Here is a 22,555-nt window from a genome sequence, read left to right as displayed (position 1 = left end):
TTAACTCATCTCAGAAAATTATGGGGAGGAAGGTAGATAAAATTTAGTTGAATAGAGCGCCTTCATTGTAACCATATGAGGAAAAAGAACTCTTGCATCTAAGAATTTTGATTTAATATTTCATTTTCTTTGTAACAGGTTAGTGGTTACTTGGATGATTGTACCTGTGATGTTGAAACCATTGATAGATTTAATAACTACAGGCTTTTCCCAAGACTACAAAAACTTCTTGAAAGCGACTACTTTAGATATTACAAGGTATTTTTACTTTAATTTTTTTGTATAAGAATACTTAAAGTTTAAATGGATAATTACATTTTTAAGGCATTGCTAAGCTTCAAAATTGTGGCTATTGCTTGAGATTGATAGAGGTTATTGGAAAATTAAGTTCACAAGAGTGAACCATATGGTTTTGAGACTACCCATTGTATACTTTTAATTTTAATAACTGAGTTTTGCACTCAAGAGTTAGAAACTGATGGGTTAAACTGAAGTCAGAACAGAAACTATTATATGTATTGTTATCAAAATTGTGAGTTGATCATAATTTTCTATCAGATTTTTTCCAGTTAATCCATATTAAATTAAATATTTTTTAGAAGCATAACTTTATTTTGACCTGTATTATTTTAACTAGTCACTTGTCATGTTTTTTTATAATTAAAAAATATTTTATTTATTTATTTTTAGAGAGGAGAAAGGAGAGAAAGAGAGAGAAAAACATCCATGTGTGGTGGTTGCCTCTTGCACGCCCCCTACTGGGGACCCAGCCTGCAACCCAGGCATGTGCCCTAGACTGGGAGTCGAACTGGCGACCCTTTGGTTTTTAGGTCAGCACTCAATCCACTGATCCACACCAGCTAGGGCTTATATTTTATCTTGAGGTATCTACTGAAACAGTTTAGAAAACTTGATCATTGGATTATGTAGTTACAGTTTGAGTTGATAAATTGTCTAGCTCTTCTATCATGTCAACTGTTACTTACTTTAAAAGAATATGACTTGAGCAGCAGTGATCTGAGCTTCTTTGGCTCCTAGTTGCTGTCTGTTCAGTGTTTAGTGGCATCTGTGTCTTTTTAACCAAGTCTACCAATTTACTTATACCAGCTGCATATTTATGTCATCATTAGGACTTGACAACTGGTAAGTGAAAGATACAGAATAAATAATTGCAGCCAGGTACATGATCAGGTGGTAGTGTCACAATTGAACATCTGTTAATTATAAACTTTTTCTATTTTTAGAGATTATTTTGAAACTTTTTCTATTGTTATTTTACAGGTAAACCTGAAGAGGCCATGTCCTTTCTGGAATGATATCAGCCAGTGTGGAAGAAGAGACTGTGCTGTCAGGCCTTGTCAATCTGTAAGAACCAAGTATATATTTGAGAACGGTTATGTTTTTAAAAATAATTACAACCTTTTATAAAGGAGCCACTAAAACTAAAATTATATTTTAATCCCTAGGCTAAATATGATGTGTAATATTTACATATTAAAACCCTATACTTACAAATATAAAACATATTTTGAATTGTACTGCCTTCATAATAACAGATTAAAATTGTGTGAATAATGTAATCATTTTACTTATTAGTGAGATTAATATTAATGGTCCCCATTAATCCAACTTAATTGATGGTTGAATTTATGGCTTTTTGACTTTATGGTGTGTGCAAGCTCTGTGCATTTAGTAGAAAGTGTAATGTGGATTTTGAATTTTGATCTTTTTTTCTGGGCTAGCGATACGTGGTTTGATACTCTCTCGTGATGCTGGGCAGCGGCAGTGAGATGATTTTGCCCAACTGTAGGCAAATGTAAGTGTTCTGAGCGCACTTCAGGAAGGCAGGCTAAGCTATGAGGTTTGGTAGGTTAGGTGAATTAAATTCATTTTGACTTGCTATATTTTCAACTTACGATGGGTGTATTGGGATATAATTCCATCATAATAAGTCAAGGAGCACCTGTAGTTCTTTTGGCTTGATATTTGTTTTTCATCTTATATCTTACGTGAACAAAGTTATGTTTATAGTATAGTAAATAAAATTAATCAAGGTATAAACAAAATCCTTCTCTTTTTTGTGGGTATATTATTTTCCTCGCATTTCCTTGGGTGGGGAGGGATTGGACAAAAATACCTGGTTTTATGTAGGATTTCTCAGAGCATTACAATTTGAAGTATTCTAAACTGAAAGCAGAGAATTTTATGCTTTTCAGTGAAGTTTTTTTTGCTTTAAAAGTATATATTTTTATTTTACTTTTTATTGTGGTAAAATATAAATAACATATATTTACCATTTTAATCATTTTTAAGTGTATAGTTCATTGGCATTAAGTGCCATGATTAGACCCAAGATTTTGGAAAGCTAATTGGCAATATTGTGGAGAGTGGGGAGGAAGATGAGGGGCTGGAGAAGAAACTGGTACCGGAATATCAGTTAGCAATCAAATGTCATTTGGTTCTGTAGCGAGTATTTTTGGAGGGAGTATCTCCGTGCCACAGCCTGGCTATGTAAGGTGAGCTTTTATTTTGAGGAGCTGTGGTTTAGTAGGGGAGACAAACACTGACAATTTCAGTACAAGTGTGATGGCCTGATAATAGATGTACTAAATGTGCACACACTGTGGGAGCAGAGGGGAAGGCAGAGCAGAGGAGGGAGATATGAGAAACTCCAGTCTGAGTGACAGTGAGGGAATGAGCCATGCACACTCCTCTTAGGACAAGCCTGGGCTCAGTTCCAGCAGTTCCCAAATAAGGCAGTCAGTCAGAAGTAAAGAGTGATTAAATATCATTTCAAACACTTTGAAATACTTGTTTCAGCCTAAATAATCAGCTTTCGTAGCTAGTATTTATATTGTACATTACTGATATTTTGACATTATACTTCAGTCTGCATCTTTAAAAAAAGGACATTACATTATGAACACAGCACAGTTATCACACCTAAAACACTTAATAATTGTTCCTTAATCTAATGCACGGGTTTAAATACAGTTAACTCACAACTTCGCATGGTCTGTGCTGTTTTGTTAGGACCTTTTTAGGCTCAACAGGGAACCAACACCAGTTGCCTTTTTGTCAACACTGATTTCCTTTTTCGGTTCATTTTTAGACTTGGTTCAGGTTGTACTCTGGGACCCAGAAGGAGATAGAAAAATAATAAAAATTGAAATTCACTTCTTCAAACTTGGTCTTTAAAATCCACATCCTTTTGCTTGCATCCCTGATTCCAGAGAATACTTCAATGTGGCTGGTGGTCTGCCCAGAGAGGCTGGATTCTCTCCATAAGCTGAAACATTAGTTATTCCTTTTACAATAAATCAAAACAGTGTTCTTTCACCTCCATTATTAATTGGCCAATGTGAAAAAGATTAACAATAGCCAGTGTTAGTATGGCATTAAGAAATGAGCACTCTGGCCCTGGCCAGGTAGCTCATTTGGTTAGAGCATCAGCCCAAAACACCAAGGCTGTGGGTTTGATCCCAGTCAGGGCACATGCAAGAGTCAACCAATGAATGCATAAATAAGTGGGACAACAAATTGATGTTTCTCTCTCTTTCTTCCCCTCTCTCTCTCAAATCAATAAAATAAAAAAAAGAGCACTATGGTGGTGAAATTTTTTCTGAGATCAATTTGGCAAATGATTAAAAAAAAAATAAAAAGGTACATATTCTTGAACCTAGCAATTCTACTAGGAGTTTCACATACTAAAATAATTCAACAAATGTTTAAATATGACTGTAAAGCAGTACTGGACTTTGTAAAGATGTCAGTGCTGCTGAAAGTAGTTTATAAATTTGGCATGGTTTATTATATGAAAAAATTAGAAACTGTCTAACATATTGGGCCATAGAGAAAGAATACAAGAATATATGTTGACCTAGTTCAAAGCCTGAAGGGGTACACCATAAAGTGGATGTCTCTGTGTGGGCCCTTCCCTATGAGCAGGCATAATCTAATTCAATAATACACTATGCATTAGGCCCTACAATTTACAGAGTCCCCCACATCCATCAGTATCTGTACTCACAACATCACTTTGATGATAGGCAGATAGGTCCTGTAGTTAGGAAGAGGCTCCATTGAAAACCTGTACCATTTTCCTCTGAAAAGAACTAAGGCTTCTTAAAAAATGATTGATTCCAAGACTGGAACAAGAAATATACAAGATGAGCTTGGAGTATCTGGTCATAACAGAAAACAAAAAATACTGTGAAAGATCGTTGGGCCAAAGGGACACAGGTGCAAATATCAGGTAAGCATTAGTGGGTCCCCTAGTGGCCAAATGTGGACAATTTGAGCATCAAAAGGAGTAATAGCTAAGTGACTATTTTTACATTTCCATGCCTTAGTATATATATCAGCAATCTATGGAATAATTTGTTTTTGAATTTATTTGTTTATATGTAGGAAATAATATAAAAATTGCCTAATTATTCTCAGTCAAAAATGTTAACTTCAATAATTTGTTTCATGATTTTTTCTCATAAATCATAGAAATTTAAAATACTTTTTCAGTAGAATAAATGCCATGTAAAAGCATTTTTTTTCTTTTTCAGGATGAAGTTCCTGATGGAATTAAATCTGCAAGCTACAAGGTATGTGTGTGTGTGCACGCATGTGTATATATATGTGTGTGTGTGTGTCTAGTATATTAAGAAACTCAAAATACTCATTTTCCCTGCCAGCTACTACCCCACTTCTCTGTCCCCTTTACAGTGAAACCCCTTGAGAGTTATTTGTACTCAATGGCTCCAGTTTTTTCGTTCAATCCTTTTATGCAAAGCATGAAAGAAAAATTAAAGCAGAGGAGGAAAACCCCCCACAACGTGTACCTATTACACAGCTTCAGCAGTTATCACTGTATAGTCAAATCTTCTTTCATGTCTGTGTACCACTTTATTCTCTCAAGTACTTTAAAGCCAATCTCAGATCAATCATTTTGTTTACAAATACTTTTTATGCATCTCTAAGACAAAAAGATACTTTAAAAAATATAACCCCAGTCAGGTTTCAGATATCTCGTTGTTTCTTAAGTGCCTTAATAGTCTGTTTGAAACAGGATTCAAATATATTCCATACATTGCATTTGGTCGATGTGTCTCTTATGTCTCTTTTTCTCTTTTTAAATAAATCTTTAATTTTATAATACTTTTGGATTTACAGAAAAATTGTGAGGATAGTATAGTTTCTGTATCCTCCACACCTAGTTTCCTCTATGATTAACATCTTACATTAGTATGATACATTTATTACAATTAATGAACTGATATTGATGCATTATCACTAACTAAAGTCCATACTTCAGACTTTCTTGCTTTTTACCTAATGTCCATTTTGCGTTTCAGAATCCCATGCAGGATAGATAGCAAGTTACAATTAGGAGTCATGTCTCTTTAGGTTCCTGTTGGCTGTGACAGTTTCTCAGAATTCCCTTGTTTCTGATAAGCTCTTTTTGAGGGCTACTGGGCAGACATTGTAGAATGTCCTTCAGTTGCGATTTGTCTGTTTTTCCCACGCTCAGAGTAGGGTTGTGTGTTTTGGGGAAGAAGACACAGTCATTCATTCATGTGTGCCGTTTTTGTCACATCAAGTCATGTCACATCACATCACATCGTACACTATCAACATGATTTATCACTGTTAATGTTAACCTTGATCACCTGGCTGAGGTAGTTTTAAATAAATCTGCCTTTCTCACCCTTTCCATACTGTATTCTTTGGAAGGAAGTCACCGTGCACAGCCCACACTTAAGGGGTGCTTCATCTCCTTGAGAATATTAATTGCTTGAAATCCTTCAGTATGGAAGATTTGTATGTTTTCTTGTCTGCATACAAAGAGTGAAGTTATAGGCAATGTCTTGGCTCCAATGGCAGAACTTTGTACATAAATGATGCTATTATTAGCTATTTTATTTAGTTTTTCTTTTTTAGAGAGTGGGGAAAGGAGGGAGAAAGAGGGGGAGAGAAATATCACTGTGTCAGTTGCCTCTCGTGTGCCCCTTAATGGGGACCTGGCCCCCAATCCAGGCATGTGCCTTGACTGGGAATCGAACCAGTGACCCTTTGGTTTGCAGGCCAGCATTCAATCCACTAAGGCACACCAGCCAGGGCTCATTAGCTTTTTTAAATAGAAAGTCTTTAAATCCAGAATTGTTTGATTTTTTTCATTTAATTGATGGACTCAAAGTAAACTTTTGGAAGCTGCTTTGCTGAAGGAAAACATTTGTCACTACTGTGAATGCCAGTCTAAATTCATTTGAAGTTCAAAATTGAAGACAAAATATTTGTTTTGTGGTGATAATTTATATATGAATTTTGATAAAAACAATGTTATGGTAAAAACATGGTCCTTAGCAAATCAAGAAATCTGTGGAGCAGAAATGAATTTGCAAGTGGTTAAAATACACACATAATTCATAACTGTGTCCAAACACAACTGTGATAGTTATCCAATTAAGATAGAAGTGGTAATTGTGAAAATATTATAGGCTTTTGCATATATATATATATATATATATATATATATATATATATGCACACACACACTAGTAATGACCATAAAATTTTTGAGATGAAGCTAATGCTGGGGAAAAAAGAAACGTTACGTTGGCACGGCAGGAGTACTTCCTTTGCTGTCCATTATCAACTAGACTTTATCAATGTTTGAGCCCATGAAGAACTACTTTGTAAAACACCAAGCGTGCTGCAGTGGTACTGAAAATTTTTTAATAAATGAGCCCTCTAAATGTTGATTGCAACTCATTTAAATTCAGTGGAAAATTGTTATTCAAAGTATGTCACTAACTAGAATGCTTAAAGAAAAAAAACAAATTTCAGCTTTTGAAAGTTTAGCAAATTGCAATTATTATAACAAAACTTGTAAACAAAGACCTTGAAATTTATTTCTACAAAAATGAGGGAGGAATCGAACATGCTAAGTGAGGAAATTTCAAATAATGTGTACTAGGGTTAATTCTGAAATTTTATAATTGTCTTTACTTGTGGGAAGAGTCTGCTCCTGAAGAAACTCTTGCTTTTAATTGGGTAAATTTATATTCTGACCTGAAATGAAATGAAATGAATTTAAGAAGGGTTACAATTTTATAGTATCTATATTTGGCAAAACATTTAAAATAATACAAAAAATAAAGACAACTTTTTTGATGAGTTTTGTCTTGAAATGTTTATTGAAGAAATGTCATTTGCAAAAAAATAGAACTTGTGAAAATAATTGGGCTAAAATATTTTATTTTCCCATCTTTACCTGTAGACAGAATATTTTCTCAATTTAAATTTATATCTGCAGAGAAGAGTCAACTGAAGGTATTAGTTTCAAACTGAATAACCAAAAAAATTAACTTTCAATAAGGTCATGGGAAATTTCATGCAAATTTAATAAGTTGTAAAAAGATTTTTCTTCAGAAAAATGCTAGTGACATAGTACAAGATGGATGTGACTTAATGAAGCTGATTAAATTATTAAATAGGAACTAAGGGTAGTTATTTTAACTTATGTTTTAATGTTCAGATAATTACAATAATAAAATTATATATTTTTGTTTTAATATACATTGTCATGTTAATGCACACAGGTATATGTTATTTTCTTGAACATATGTATTGTATTTTAACTTACGTTGAAGTAATTTCCAACTTATAGAAAAGTTACAAGATTAGTATAAATGTATTTTATGTACTCTTCATATGGATTCAGTAATTTTTAACTTGCCACATTTGCTTTAGCATGCTTTTTCTGTATATATATTATTGTTTTCTGAACCACTTGAGAGTTGGTTGAATATACCATATCCCTTTACACTTTTATACTTAATTATGTATAAACATTTATTTTAAAAAGTTTTTGATTTAAGCTATCTTTTAGATCAAACAATATAAGAAAACAGAGTTGTTACTTAGTAAATAAGTATTTCAAAAAATTATATCATTTCAGCAGTTAGTGTTTTCTGTTACCCACAAAAGTGGCCTAGTCTGGACAGTCACTTGTATAGCCATCCTAACAATAAGGCTACATAGGTACTCCATATGTATTTGTTGAGTGATCGAACGGTGGCCTCCTGCTTTTGATGTTGTTTTTCAGCTGTATGGTGGTGAGGACTGTTGTGTTGTAGAATCTTAGTATCCATACTCGCTTCCCATGTGCCACATACACGCTGAGCAGAATACGTATATAAAGTGACTTAGACACTGAGAAGAAATGTGGTTGTTAAGGAACATATTTTAAACATTTCAAGATATTCCACTATGTTTTATAAGACTTGACAGGCTTCAGGACATTTTTAGAAAGAATCATGACATTTAGAGCTGAGATGGACCTTAGACACACATGATCTAGTTTAACCACTTTTTTCTGGATGAAAAAGCTGATGCTTACTTACAATTAATTAGGTCAGGAGAAAGCAAAACATTGCCTCATTCTCCTTGCCTAGTGACTTCCTTATACATCGAAGATTTTCGTAGTGAAAATTTTGGTGATGAGTTAGAACTATAATCTCTCTCTCTCTCTTTTTTTTGGGGGGGGGTGAGCACAATAGTAAATGTGTTCTCCAACAAAAATAAGGGGCAAAGCCTTATACTTACTTTTTTAGCTTCAGTTGCAATGTGAGGGCTTATTTTTTTTTTAAAGTTCTGTAGCCATGATGATGGTGCCAGGTATAAAAGAACTTCAAATAACTTCAAAATTCTTTTTAAAAGTTTAGAAAGTGTGGTAAGGTATATTCTATTTACTCCTCTTTTCATTTCAGTACTCTGAAGAAGCCAATAGCCTCATTGAAGAATGTGAGCAAGCTGAACGACTTGGAGCTGTGGATGAATCCCTGAGGTTTGCTCTTTTTTTCAGCAGTATTTTAATATTTTTTTCATGTGAAATGTTAACATGAAAAGGAATAACACTATTATCTTTGTTTGAAGTGAGGAAACGCAGAAGGCTGTTCTTCAGTGGACCAAGCACGATGATTCCTCAGACAACTTCTGTGAAGCGGATGGTATAACTTTTTATAGCATGCATTTAGTTTAAAATTGTACCTAAGAAAAGAATAATTCTTTAAAAATGATTTTTAAGAACTCAGTTTCTAATGGTTTGGCATTTCCTCAAAAAGTGAAACATGAATTACCATATGATCCAATAAAACAATTCCTAAGCATACACCTAAAAAGACTGAATACAGGGAAAACAGATATTTTTACACCAATGTTTATAGGAGCATTATTCACAATAGCCAAAAGGTGGAAAAACCCCAGTTTCCATGAGTGGATGAATGTATAAACAAAGTATAGTATTTATACATACAGTGGAATACTATTTAACTATAAAGGGAAATGAAGTTCTGATACATACTACAATGTGGATTAACCTTCAAACCATAATGCTAAGTGAAATAAACCAGACAGAAAAGGACAAGTATCATATGATTCCATTTGTGTGAAATATCTAGAACAGCTAAATTGATAGAGACCAAAAGCAGATTACAGTTTCCCAAAGGTTGGAGGGAAGGGAGAATGGGGAATTACTGCTTAATGGTTATAGAGTTTCTATTTGGGGTCACAGAACAGTTTGGAAACAGTGGTGATGGTTGCACAACATTGTGAATGCAATGCCACTGAGCGGTACACTTAAATATGTTTTAAATGGCAAATTTTATATTACATATATTTTACCACAATAAAAACATTTAAAAAGAAAACTCAATATTTTGAAAAAATTCACCTCTTGAGTTCTATAGTTCCATTAATATAAATATAATTTTTATAATATATACAGGCATTTTTGCATAAATAGCTAGAGATTGCAAAACCTTGCTTCTGTTTTACTGGCATCGGATTTTTAAATATTTTCCTTAATGATGATCCATGTTATTTTGGAAAAGAGAATAATGACCCCTGATTTGTATTTGCTACATCTAAAGTTAAGCTAGAGGGCTGGCGCTGTTAAAATATAGGAGTTGGAGCTATAGAAACCATTAGAACTCTTTGATCAAAATTTATGCATTTTCTTATTCTTCTTTTTTCTAGGGTCTCCCTTTTCTTAAGTTGAATTGTTTATCCTTTTAATTGGCTAAACAACATCAAATCAAACTGAATTTGCTATGGCTCTTTTAGAGCAGATTAATGATCTTTTAAAAAAATAGTAAAAAGAATGACAAAGATCATTTTAATTCCAAGTAAAATATGAAACCTGCAATCCTCACCCAACCCCCCAACAAGAAAAAGAAAAAGAGGAAGTACTTACTTTTAATTTTGTGGCCTTTTGGAGGGGCAAAAAAAGAGAAATGCATGCTTTCCTTAATATAAAACACAACCATGTTTTGGCAAATTTATGTCTATAATCCTTTATTCTTATTTCCAAATTCTGAAAACTTTGAAAAGTGAATATTTCTCCCCTAAGTTTAGCACAGATTCATTGTATGACTACTCAGTATTTCGTGGCAGAAATATTTATGTTTGATCAAAGGTCACTGCCCCGGTAACTGCTGGACTAATATGCAATATATGCTGCATGTACTGTATTCTGGAAAATCTGAAAAGTTCTGAGTTCCAAAACACATTGGCTTCATGTGTTGTTGGAAAGGGAGTGTGGACATACTAAGATTCAGACTACTAAAGTAAAAAGGTAAAAAGCTCTCCCAAACCCCTAGCTTTGCCATCTTTCCACAAGGATTCTTTTGCCTAAATATTGCTGTGAGAAGAAATTAAACCTAATATGCAGCACTTTTTTTAAAAGATTTTATTTATTTATTTTTAGAGAGGGGAATGGAGGGAGAAAGGAAGAGAAACATCAATGTGTAGTTGCCTGAGAGCGCCCCCTACTGGGGGCCTGGCCTGCAACCCAGGCATGTGCCTTGAGTGGAAATAGAACCAAGACCGTCTGGTTCCCAGCCCAGCGCTCAGTCCTCAGTCCACTGAGCCACACCAGCCAGGGCAATATGCAGCACTTTTTTTTTAAGGCCTGCAATGTTAGAAAGAATGGTAATACCTTAACTTCTATTTAAATAGTATCTTTTTGAGACTACATGCTTACATTTGTGTGGCAAGAACTAAGAATCAGTAATTCATTTCTGGCGTTCTGTTAGCTTGGGTGAATCACTTGATGATGTGTATATTCAGTTAAAGGAGTGTGAATATTATAAAAAAGGAAAGCTTTATAACAAGTAAATAATATATGTAAAAGGTAGGTAGACTATAGAAGGTATTTGATAAATCCAAATTAGAAATTTGAGCTTTTGTCATCTGGCAAAATATAGTTACAGTAACATTTAAAAAAATAGAATTGGGAGAAATTAAGTATTAATCTTAAGTAAAATTATGAGGTGACTAACGTTTATCTTTGGGCAGAATACAAAAAATTTAATCATTTCTTAGTGGTTAGTTTTCTGTCTTTAGTAGATGCTGAGCATTTTAAGAATCACAGTTAATTATGAATTCATTATAATTTGCTATATTGTGCATTACTTCTGCATTACACTTCAGTTATTTCTAGACGCTGTCACTGTGTTGCTTCCAGAGCAAATTTCCCCCAATTTATGCCTCCAACATACTGTGAATTGGGATAAAAATATCCCGAGCTTAATTTTTTTTTTTGATAAGCAGTATTATTGAAACCTTGATGGACTCTCAGCACCTTTCTGCTCATATTTTTGTCATCTATTTTGGTTGTGTTGAGGTCATTTTTGCTCACTTCCTCATTCTTTGCTGGTTCTTATTTTGTTAAACTTTGTTGATGAGTAAGGTATCACTGTACTATTAAATAATTTCCCAAAGCCACTGGAGGACTAGGGGCCTTTTTTATTTTTTGACTTTGAAGTTATAGTATGTATACAAATTTATAAAACATGAGAAAGCAATATCCCACCAATTTTGGTATGTTTTGCGTGTGTGTATATATATATCTGTAATTGACTTTTCCATAATGTTTCTTTTCATTTTATTAGCCTTTGTATTTAAGTTTTGACTGTAAAATAGTCTGTTAAGATACATCATAACACTTAAACCACTAGCTAATATTATTCTCTTACCATTGTCCTAAGCACTCCACACATATATAAATAACTTAAGTCTCACAAGAGCACTGTGAGTATTAACCCCATCATAGAAATGATGACATGAGGCATAGAGTATTTACATAACTTGTCCTGGATTCTCACCCAGAAACTCTGGCTCCAGAACCCATTCTCTGCTCTGTTGGGCAATTAGGTTGCTTCCAATTTTCCCTTTTATAAATAATGATGACACAAATGCCATCCTGCATATAACTTTTTGCATATTTAGGATTATACCTTTGGGACAGCTTTGTAGTGGATCTTGATGACGGTCATGTAAGAAGGAAGTATTTGGTAACAGTGTACGGTACTAACACCTCAGTCATCTCTAGTTACTGCTGGACTATTATGGTTAATGTGGAGGGAAAATGTATAGCATAATCTTTGTCAATTTATGAGAATTGAATTACCACATTCCTTTGATTCTAAAATTCACCTGCTCCTATTTTGTACCATTTCTTTTCTTTTTTAAATTTTTATTTATTGATTTTTAGGGGAGGGTCGAGAGGGGGAAAGAGAGACTGACTCTGATTAATTGTTCCACTTATTTATGTATTCTTATATGTGCCCTGACCAGGGATGGAATCTGCAGTCTTGGCGTACTGGGACGATGCTCTAACCAGCTGAGCTATCTGGCCAGGGCCATATTTTGTACCATTTCTAAAAGCAGGATGCTTTTGCAACCAGTGTGTACATTTAATGTGGTTGTATTGGTTCTTTCCTCTTTCCCTTCTTTCTCCTGAAAAGTTGTTTTTAAATCCCTGAGGCATTGATACATTTATAGTGCCTTAGAATCAATGGAATACAGTCTTGTATACTAGCTTTTTAAAGGTAACTGAAGTAAAGAAAGGTTTAATAAAACATTTTATTTTATAGATATACAGTCTCCTGATGCTGAGTATGTAGATTTGCTCCTTAATCCTGAGCGCTACACAGGTTACAAGGGACCAGATGCTTGGAAGATATGGAATGTCATCTATGAAGAAAACTGTTTTAAGTATGTTTCATTTCCATTTAAAAATTTTTAGAAGATATAGTGATTTCTCTTTGTAAACAAATAAAAGTACAAATCAAATTTACTTTGTTAAGGGATATATTGGCATATAGGAACATACTTATTCATTAATCCAGTTCTCCTCTGGGGAAACAAGTAGCTACATCTCAATAAATATATCTTTCTTCTTCTTTTTTTCTTTATTTTTATTGTTGATACTGTTGCACATGTCCCTGTTTCCACCCTGCCTTTGTCCTCTTCCGCCCAGCCCCAGCTCCCCCTTCCCTCTTGTCATCATCACACTGTGTCTTTCTTCTTTAGAAGACTTCGAATAGTATTAGACTTTTGTGCGAGTGTTGTGGGCACTTTGTTCCTTGAGTGGATCATAGAATCTCATTTTATAGATGAGGTAACCTAGAATCAGAGAGATTTACTTCATTTTCCTAGATCATATAATTAGTGGCAGAAAATAGATTATAATATGTAACTCCTAATTCTCTTTTGGTGACTTAAACTCCTATTTTTGTAGCTATAGTTATATTCCCACTTTAACGTTAAATTAATTTCAGAAAATAATTATAATAGCTAATACCTCCGAACACTCACTGTGTGCCAGGCATTGTGCTTCCAGTCCCCTGTGTTGTAGTCTTCACTGTTTACAGATGGAGAAACAGAAATTTGGACAGCTGATTTTAAGTGATTTGTCTAGTATCAAAGATCTAGTCCGTGGGAGAACCCACTTTGTACTCTAAACCACTAAAGTGGAAGCGGTCAATCTGATCACTGGATGACTGGGAAATGCTTCAAGTTTACCCGCTTGTGAGCCTCTAGGCTCTCTAAACAATGTGCTTACTGGTTTTTGGAAGAAATTTCTGTGTGTGTGTGTGTGACTCTGTCTTAGAGACTGGGGGGCATTCTGGGAAAATCTTTGGAGTTTCCAGATAGGGTGATAATACATTTCACTTAAAATTTTTTTTTAATTTTTATTATTCAATTACAGTTGTCTGCATTTTCTCCCCATCCCTCCACCCCACCCCAGCCAAACCCACCTCCCTCCCCCACCTCCACCCTCCCCCTTGATTTTGTCCATGTGTCCTTTATAGTAGTTCCTGTAAACATTTCACTTTTTATAAGTCAAATATAAACTTAAGAGATCTCCAAGTATACTTACACCAATAAAATGTCAGACTGTTTCTTTTTTGGACTTGAAGAATTTCTCCAGTTTGGGAAGTGGAGACTTTTCATTGTTTACTCATTTTTGCCCTATGTTTCATTTAAATTCTCTTGTTATTCAGAATGTTTGATTTACTCTCTTCCTTTAAAGTTTTTTTTTAATGTGAACTAAAATAGAGTCTAACTGGACCATTTGTTAGATTTTGTATTAGTTCTTTTATAACTAATTTATATCATGACTTCGACAATGTTTCTAGAATAGAGACAATGTATGAGATGCTAAATTGAGTATATTAAAATATAACTTACGTTTTGTTCTCAGTATATCTCAACTTGTGCAAGTTTATAAAATTTAAATAATGGAGATTAAAACAATCCCTACACTTCACATAATGATGCTAATGAATATTTATTTTGAGATTTAAAAGCACTTTAGTGACATAGTAACTCTTTTTTTTCTTATTAAAAAAAACCCATCTTTTATTGAAAGCATAACAAACTTCATGGCCACAGGGCAAATTGATGTACCTCAGATTTCCTAAGTGGAAAATAGTCTACCCACCCTGTTTTCCTTTTTAACTTTAATGCTTGTGTTGAGTATTTATATATGTTTTGCTCATTTTTCTTTCAATTTGGAGTGCACTTTGTGGCGCACACACATATGTATATGTAATGGATTTAAAAACATATTAATGAATCTAGGAGAAGAGCTTGAGTGGTATTTCTAATTCCTTTGTTTGAGGAGGTGATTAGGAAATGACTTTCTGGCTGCTACCATGGGAAAAATCATAAACTATTATCATTAAAACAAATAACAACCACCCTCCCTTATAGTACTTAGGGAAAACTAAATATTTTATAAGCTCAATAAAACCATTTAATTTGGGATATAGTCATTAAGAAACTTTCTGAGATAATTTCACTTTTACTTTAAATAATTATAACATGATACATACCAATTACACTTTGTAATTTAATTCTCTTGATTCCAGGCCACAGACAATTAAAAGGCCTTTAAATCCTTTGGCTTCTAGTCAAGGTGAGTTATTTATTTGCACTGTTCTATTTCTCAGCCAGCTGAACTTTGATTAGAAGGAGGGGGAAAGCAGATTAAGTGTTGGCAAGAGCATTTGAGATCATATATTCCTTTTTCCATAGAAGTCATGCCTTATCCTTGCAGAGAAATTGGTGTTTGAGATACACTTCAGGAAGGAGTATTTTTTTGTAATGAAGTTCATGGTATTAGACTATCATAGGATGAAGATGAGGTTATACAGTACACTTACTCTATGCATTTTCACAGAACGTGCGTGCTTAGTTTTTCTATTTTTACTCATTTTCTAGTTAAATGAATATCCAAAAAAAATCTGCCTTAGATCTTTCCGAACACTTGAAATTATTGTATACGGTGGGAATCTGATTTCAAACTCACATGTCTTTATATGTCATTAACATTTTTCATTTTCTTCTTACACTTAAGGCCTGTCCCAAATGCTTCCTTTTTCCACAAAACTTTCTCTGATCTTCCTAACTGGAAGCAATCTTGTCTCCTTTGTGAAGAAGTGTTCTTATGCCACGTTTTGTTTCCCTTATAGCCCTTTCCACTGTCTAGAATTATCTGACTATTACTTATATATCTATTGATCTACCCTAGTACTTTGGACATGTGGGCAACATTTATTGGTTTAATCTTTTAATCTAGAGCCTGGCACAGGATGGATGAAAATTATCCTTATTTAATGGTCCTGTCTACAATAGTAAAAATCACTTGTTCCTTCAACAAATGATTATTCACCATTTACTGTGCTAGGCAGTACGTAGGTGCAGAGGGTATGTAAAATTGAGAATCACAAACCTTTATGCAGTCTATAAAAAGCAGTTATAATATATACCCCTATATATTATATGAATATGTGGTTACTGATGAAATCTTTGATGTGCCTTTAGAAAGTTGTGTAAGGTTGCAATTTTTTAAAATTATTTGAAAAGCTGCTGAACTCATATAGTCTATAAACATAAATTTCCTCCTGGAAAGCAATGGGTTACATCATTCCCTAAATGTTGGAAGACTACTCTTTCTTAGATTAGAAATGAAAGAACATTTTTAAACAAGGCTTTTGAGTTTATGCAGAGTCACATGGTAACTCAGTGGAAGGTATTGATTTAATATCAGATGATATGCAAATTCTCAGATGAGAGGAGATCTTCACTATGAACTCACATTATGATCTGATAAATTAATTAATGACTCTCACTTATCTTAAAGATAAATGGGAACAATTTAAGTGTTTGTCATTACAGAACTGGTTAAATGATTTATGGTAGATTCACTTAGTAGAATACAACCATTATAAATGTGGCTGGAAATTTGTATTCATTGGTATCATGACTGATCAATAGGACCCAACTGACAGGAAAGGATGAATCACAATTGTACAGAGAACCTTTCTTAATCTTCAGATCTTGGAGTAGAATTTTAGGTTCTTCCCTTTAAATGTCTGATGTGGTGTTTGGAAAAAATAAATGTTTTATTTTTATGAAAAAAAATAGTGATCAATAGCACATTGGGGAAAAACAGGTATCAAAACGTTACAGAAGTATGTATAATACATTTTTGTAAAAACAATGATAACATGTAAATATGTATACACACAAAAAAAGAACATTTACCAAAATGTAAATGGTATTTATCTTTGGGCAGAAGGAGTTATGGATGGTATATTTTTTATTTCATTTGTGTTCTCTTTTTTAAGAGCATGTATTTGCAATGAGCGTATGTTACTTTAGTAATCCAACAATGATGGCATCAAATAAAAGTGGGCAAATGAAGATAATTTTTCAATAGTAAATGAGCAGCTGCATACAAACTGTTGAATCGTGTGTAATTTGAGTCCAACAAATAGTCTCTAAAAATACTCCTGAATAGAGTAAAATTTTATAATGCCAGTGTGGAGCTTTCAAAGCAGTAATACAAATTTGTAGCAGAAACTGTGTTATAACTTTAGGATAAATAAATGCGGGATAAGGCTCTGCCAGCCAAATAACCTTCAGTCCTTACAGTAATCCAGAGCACTCTCAGGTGATAGATTAGATTTTCATCTCCTGTTAGCCCCTGTTAAGTCTGTATGAGCTGCAGCTACTCTGCGTTTGGGCTCTTGGAGATGATGCCATTTAGTCCTATCCCCAATAAGAGTTGCAGGCAGAAGCATATTACAGATTTTGCTTATGTGGATGAACTGATGGACCTAAACTAACCATTATTTAATAAGCCTTATTTTTATGGAAGTGTAGCATTTTAAAAGGGGCATCTGGAAGTTTATAATAATAACATTTTGTTTTGTTTTTCAGGGAAAAGTGAAGGTAAGTACAATCTCTTTATCATACATTACATATATGAATTTGTTAAAAATTCAGATACTTATTTGGCAAATGTTTTTCTTTTCACTCCTGAGACTCAGAAGAGGTTAATTCTTATTTCCTAATTAAAATTTGGGAGGTGAAAGCACAGGTTAAGGGAAAAATGATTATTTGTGCCTGGGATCAGGCAGTAGGGGACAACGTGCCCAGCCTCTGATAATTCACTCCTACATTTCCCACTGCACATGGAAGCTAGACATTTCCCTCACCCTCTGTCAGGAAAAACACCCTTTCACTGGTTGAACTGGAGGATCTGCTGGGTCTCAAAGAGAAAGGTTCTAGGCATGATCAGAACATTGATTTATGGCTTCCAAGGTTTATGCTGACTCTTGGGTGTAGGCATCATTGCCAACTCTTTCAGTTAATTGTAATGCTAAATTTTTAACATATTGTAGGTTTACTTCGTCTTTTTGAGAATCCTTTTGCGTTATGAGATCAAAATGATTTTTGTCATTAAGGCCATGTGCTTAACGATATGAAAAAACTAAGCTGTACTTAGCTTTAGTCCAGCTAGATGAAATTGCTAAATGTGAAGTACCACTTTCCTCTCCCTCAAAATCTTCTGAACATTGTTTTTATGAATGGCTTTTGCATTGTTTAAGAAATGATACTGAAGTCTGATAACATTGTTATTTTTTATTATATTTTATATTAATGGTAATGGTAGTAGCTAAATAAAATACTGAATCAGAACTGTACTGTTTGGAAATTTTTTTAGCAGTAGTAACATTATTTGTCCTGTTATATATTATTATTCATATATTATTACTGTTAGTGGTAATCCTATAATTCTCAGTTTTGAGTAACCTTATTATACCTTGGATGTCCCTACTTCTATGCTGTATTCCAGCTACATCAGAAGAGGCTGTTTTGTTTTTTCAATACTATTTGAAGATCTCAACCTCTCTCTCATCAAAGACAATACTGTTAACCTGTGGAGGCTATCCTTAGAGAAACTATCTTATTTATGACTATGTTTATAAGTATTCATTTGGGTTGAATATGAAAAGGTTTTCTCTGACAGCTGTCATATTCAGTGATTATCTACTGGATCACCATCAAGTCAAGCTGAGAACAGCTACTTCAGGATTATGAAACTGAAAATTTTATTGAAGGCTAGGTCCCGAACAGTATTACACTCCTGCTCCCTCCCATTCCTGGTGCAAAACTTGAAAATAAAACCTAAAGGTTTTTATACCGAAACACATCACTTGTAATCCCATAACTCCAAAATAATCGATAATGATAATGGTGAAGACAACATGCCAGTACTCTTCTAAGAAATTTATAAATATGATTTCATTTAATCCTTCCAACAATCCTAGAAGGTATTATTTTTATTTCCATTTTATAGACAAGGAAAATGAGTTTCCAAGTTGTTTAGCCACTAAGCTAAAATTGTACGACTTCTAAGTAGCAGGGTTTGGATTCAGATCAGGCAGTTTGGCTCCGGGGGCCGTGCTCTTAGTTACTATCTCCTCCTGCTTCTCTGTTAACATTTGATAATTACTAATATATGTATATTTTATAATAGATATATACTGCAGTTTTGTATATTATTATTCCCATGACTACTTGCTTCCTTAGCCTATGTGTTAGTCAGTTCAGGCTGCTCTGACAAAATATTACAGACTGGGTGGCTAAACAGAAGACATGTATTTTCTAACAGTTCTGGAGGCTGGGAGTTCCTAGATCAAGGTGTCAGCAGATTTGGTTTCTGGGGAGGGCCCTCTTCCCGGTTTGCGGATAGCCCGCCTTCTTGCTGTATTCTCACACGGCCGAGAGAGAAAGAGCTTGGGTCTCTTCCTCTTCTTCTTTTTTTTTATTGTTCAAGTACAGTTGTCTCCACCCCCCACCCCCACTCTCCTTCCTCTTCTTATAAAGCCACTAATTCCATCATGGGGACCCCACCCTCATGACCTCAACTAAACCTAATTACCTCCAAAAGGCCCCACCTTCAAACACCATCACAGGGAACTTCAACGTATGAGTTTTAGGGGCACACAAACCTTCACCTGTAACAGCCTGGATTTCTACAAATGGATTTGCTGGATCAAAGGATATGGACATTTTAGGCTTTTGATACATGTGACCAAATTCCATTTTGTCACTGACGAAGCATGTGCTAATTTACACCCCTTCCTAACAATATGCTAGCTAGTTTTACCTAGCCCTTGTTAGCATTAAATATATCTTTCTCTTAAAAGTGGTATCTATAGTTTTAACTTGTACTTTTCATTACTAATGAAACAGCAATTTTATCTATTATCATTTATATTTTTCCCCTGTGAGTTCTCTATTCATATTTGCCCATTTGTAGTGGGCACTTTAACATTTTTATTCAGTTTATGAACTTTTTATATTTTTAGGATATTATCCCTTTGTTATAGTTGCAGCATCCATTTTTTTACCCACTTTCTTATTTGTATATTGCTTTTATTTGTGAAGTTTTCTGACAGATGTTTTAAGTTTTCAAATAGTCTAACTTATTGCTTATTCTCTTTGTTACTTCTTCCATTACTTTTATGCTTACTTGGTTCATTTTTAATATTATGATAAGCAACATTAGTCAAAAGATCTACATAGTAAGTTTGCCATCTCTAGCAAATGCATACTTAAGAATCTTTACATAGCTATAATTATTTTATATCTTTTAATATATTACTTCAAATAAATATTTTTATATATTATCATGTTACACATTCTTGTCATTTTAATAGTTTTATATTATTTTACCATGTTAACTAGCTATATAGTATTCTGTCATGTTAACTTAGCATCATTGTACCTTTTGATTATCTCAGGTTTTAAAACTTACATAACACAATCATCATAATCATCTACAAATTATAACTGTTCCCCATTTTGAGTTATTTCTTTAGAGCATAATTTTAAAAGCATAATTACCAGGTCTATGCATATTAACAGTGATCTTATTAGGTCATATAATAAAAGTGATGTTTGGTTTCTCTAACTTTGATTTGATCTTTTGAAATATTGAATAGTATATAATACCATGAGCTATATATAAATAATATACTGCAGTTCTACTTTATAATTCTTATAAATTAAAAATTTATGAAAATTAATTTCAAAAGCATATAATGAGTTCTCAGTTTTCACAGCATGAACTGTTATAAAGGCTAAGTATTTTCCTATGTATTGATTTAACATTTAAATTCTGTTTTGACCTCCTACAAAACGCCTTATCCAGAGAGTGATGAGACGGGCTACCTAAGGCGATGCTAAAGGTTTCTTAAAGACTGAGCAGGAGCCTGGTACTGAACTCATATCAAGACCTCTCTCTTTCCTGTGGAGAAATTGCAAAGAAAATTTGGACCTTTAGTTAAACAATCTTTAATCACTGTTTGGCACAAATTGGCTATCATTTAAACTTTAGAAAAACTTACCTTTTGGCATTTTTATAATTTTGTGACTTATTTTTCTTTTAATTTCAGAGAACACTTTTTACAGTTGGCTAGAAGGTAATTGAAAACTGTTAAGCAAATTTAAACGATAATTTTTTTCTCAGTTTTAAAGACATGTATTTCATAATCTTACAAGTTTAACATATGAAATTTCTATTTCCAAATTACTTTTTTTAGGCCTCTGTGTAGAAAAAAGAGCATTCTACAGACTTATATCTGGTCTGCATGCAAGCATTAATGTGCACTTGAGTGCACGGTATCTCCTGCAAGGTATGTGACATTCACTTTTATTCCCTTCGCCACACTTACTTTCAGGTATTCTTAACATTTTCTTGGTATTTACCTGAATGGAACAAAATTGACCTTACTGAATATTAGGCAGAAAAAATTTATTCTTAAGTGCTAGTAATCAGGAATATAGGAACTATAGATACAATAAGAAGTTCAGCATTATCCTAGCTCTTCACACCTTCTTTTAAGAAGCTTCTCAAAACTTTACACATCCTTTTGGAAATGTTCTTTTGTAGTGGGAATCAAAATAGCCCCTAATGGCACAATTTGTTATTCTTTAGGTACTACTGTATCACAGCTCCTTTATCTGTTTGCCAGCTTCAGTCCTGGACTTTAATGGGGGAAAGCATTGTCTGGTGCTCCTTATGCTCGAATTTAAGAATGCTGTTGAAAAATGAGACCATGGTTGATTTTCATCAGTAACATATTTCCTCTAAAATTAAAGTATTTTTTATGTTTTAGAAATAAAATATAATCACCTTAAGGCTTTAAGTTCATTAGTAATTTCAGGTAATCATTTTTTAATTGTGTATTTTGGTTTTATGAGTATGTTTATATTCAGAAATTTGACTTTTTATTAGACTGGTTTCTCAGTAAAACATTTAATTTATTGTTCTTTTGTGGATGGCTTCTAGAAGATAAAATACTCATAGAACTGTTAAAGGCTACATTATGAAAACCAGTTTTCATGGCTATATTATTACATATTTTAATATATAAAATGAAGTTAACTCCTTATAGGCATAAACAACCTAATGTAAGTAAAATGAAACTTACTTAATTTTAAAATTCAGTTTTTAATATTTAATTCTTCTTTCTTTTTAGATACCTGGTTAGAAAAGATATGGGGACACAACATTACAGAATTTCAGCAGCGGTTTGATGGAATTTTGACTGAAGGAGAAGGTCCAAGAAGGCTTAAGAACTTGTATTTTCTCTACTTAATAGAATTAAGGGCTTTATCTAAAGTGGTACCATTCTTTGAGCGCCCAGATTTTCAGCTCTTCACCGGGAATAAAGTTCAGGATGAAGAAAACAAAATGTTACTTCTGGAAATACTTCATGAAATCAAGTAAATTATGTATTAACAACTTGTATATTAATAGAAGAATGACAAGTGGTATCTAAAATTAGGTTCTTAAATATGCAATATAGAGAAAGGAAAACTTTTAAAAATAATTAAAAGCTAATTTTGC

The 22,555-nt window shown here is 33.5% G+C and overlaps 1 protein-coding gene across 1 annotated transcript in view; it reads left to right on the top strand.

Annotated features, from left to right (window-relative positions):
• ERO1A (endoplasmic reticulum oxidoreductase 1 alpha) overlaps window positions 1-22,555 on the top strand; it is a 38,721-nt gene that overhangs the window by 9,940 nt on the left and 6,226 nt on the right. The window contains exons 2-12 of the mRNA XM_024567897.3: window positions 139-258; window positions 1,282-1,365; window positions 4,560-4,598; window positions 8,766-8,842; window positions 8,932-9,005; window positions 12,933-13,053; window positions 15,216-15,262; window positions 17,572-17,583; window positions 21,099-21,125; window positions 21,246-21,338; window positions 22,185-22,431. Coding sequence (XP_024423665.2) covers window positions 139-258; window positions 1,282-1,365; window positions 4,560-4,598; window positions 8,766-8,842; window positions 8,932-9,005; window positions 12,933-13,053; window positions 15,216-15,262; window positions 17,572-17,583; window positions 21,099-21,125; window positions 21,246-21,338; window positions 22,185-22,431 — 941 coding nt within the window. The remainder of the gene's footprint in view (window positions 1-138; window positions 259-1,281; window positions 1,366-4,559; window positions 4,599-8,765; window positions 8,843-8,931; window positions 9,006-12,932; window positions 13,054-15,215; window positions 15,263-17,571; window positions 17,584-21,098; window positions 21,126-21,245; window positions 21,339-22,184; window positions 22,432-22,555) is intronic.

This window comes from Desmodus rotundus, chromosome 7 (assembly GCF_022682495.2).
Source record: "Desmodus rotundus isolate HL8 chromosome 7, HLdesRot8A.1, whole genome shotgun sequence".
NCBI lineage: Eukaryota > Metazoa > Chordata > Mammalia > Chiroptera > Phyllostomidae > Desmodus > Desmodus rotundus.
The sequence above is the reverse complement of the archived record's forward strand: the minus strand, read 5'-3'. Positions and strand labels throughout refer to the sequence as shown.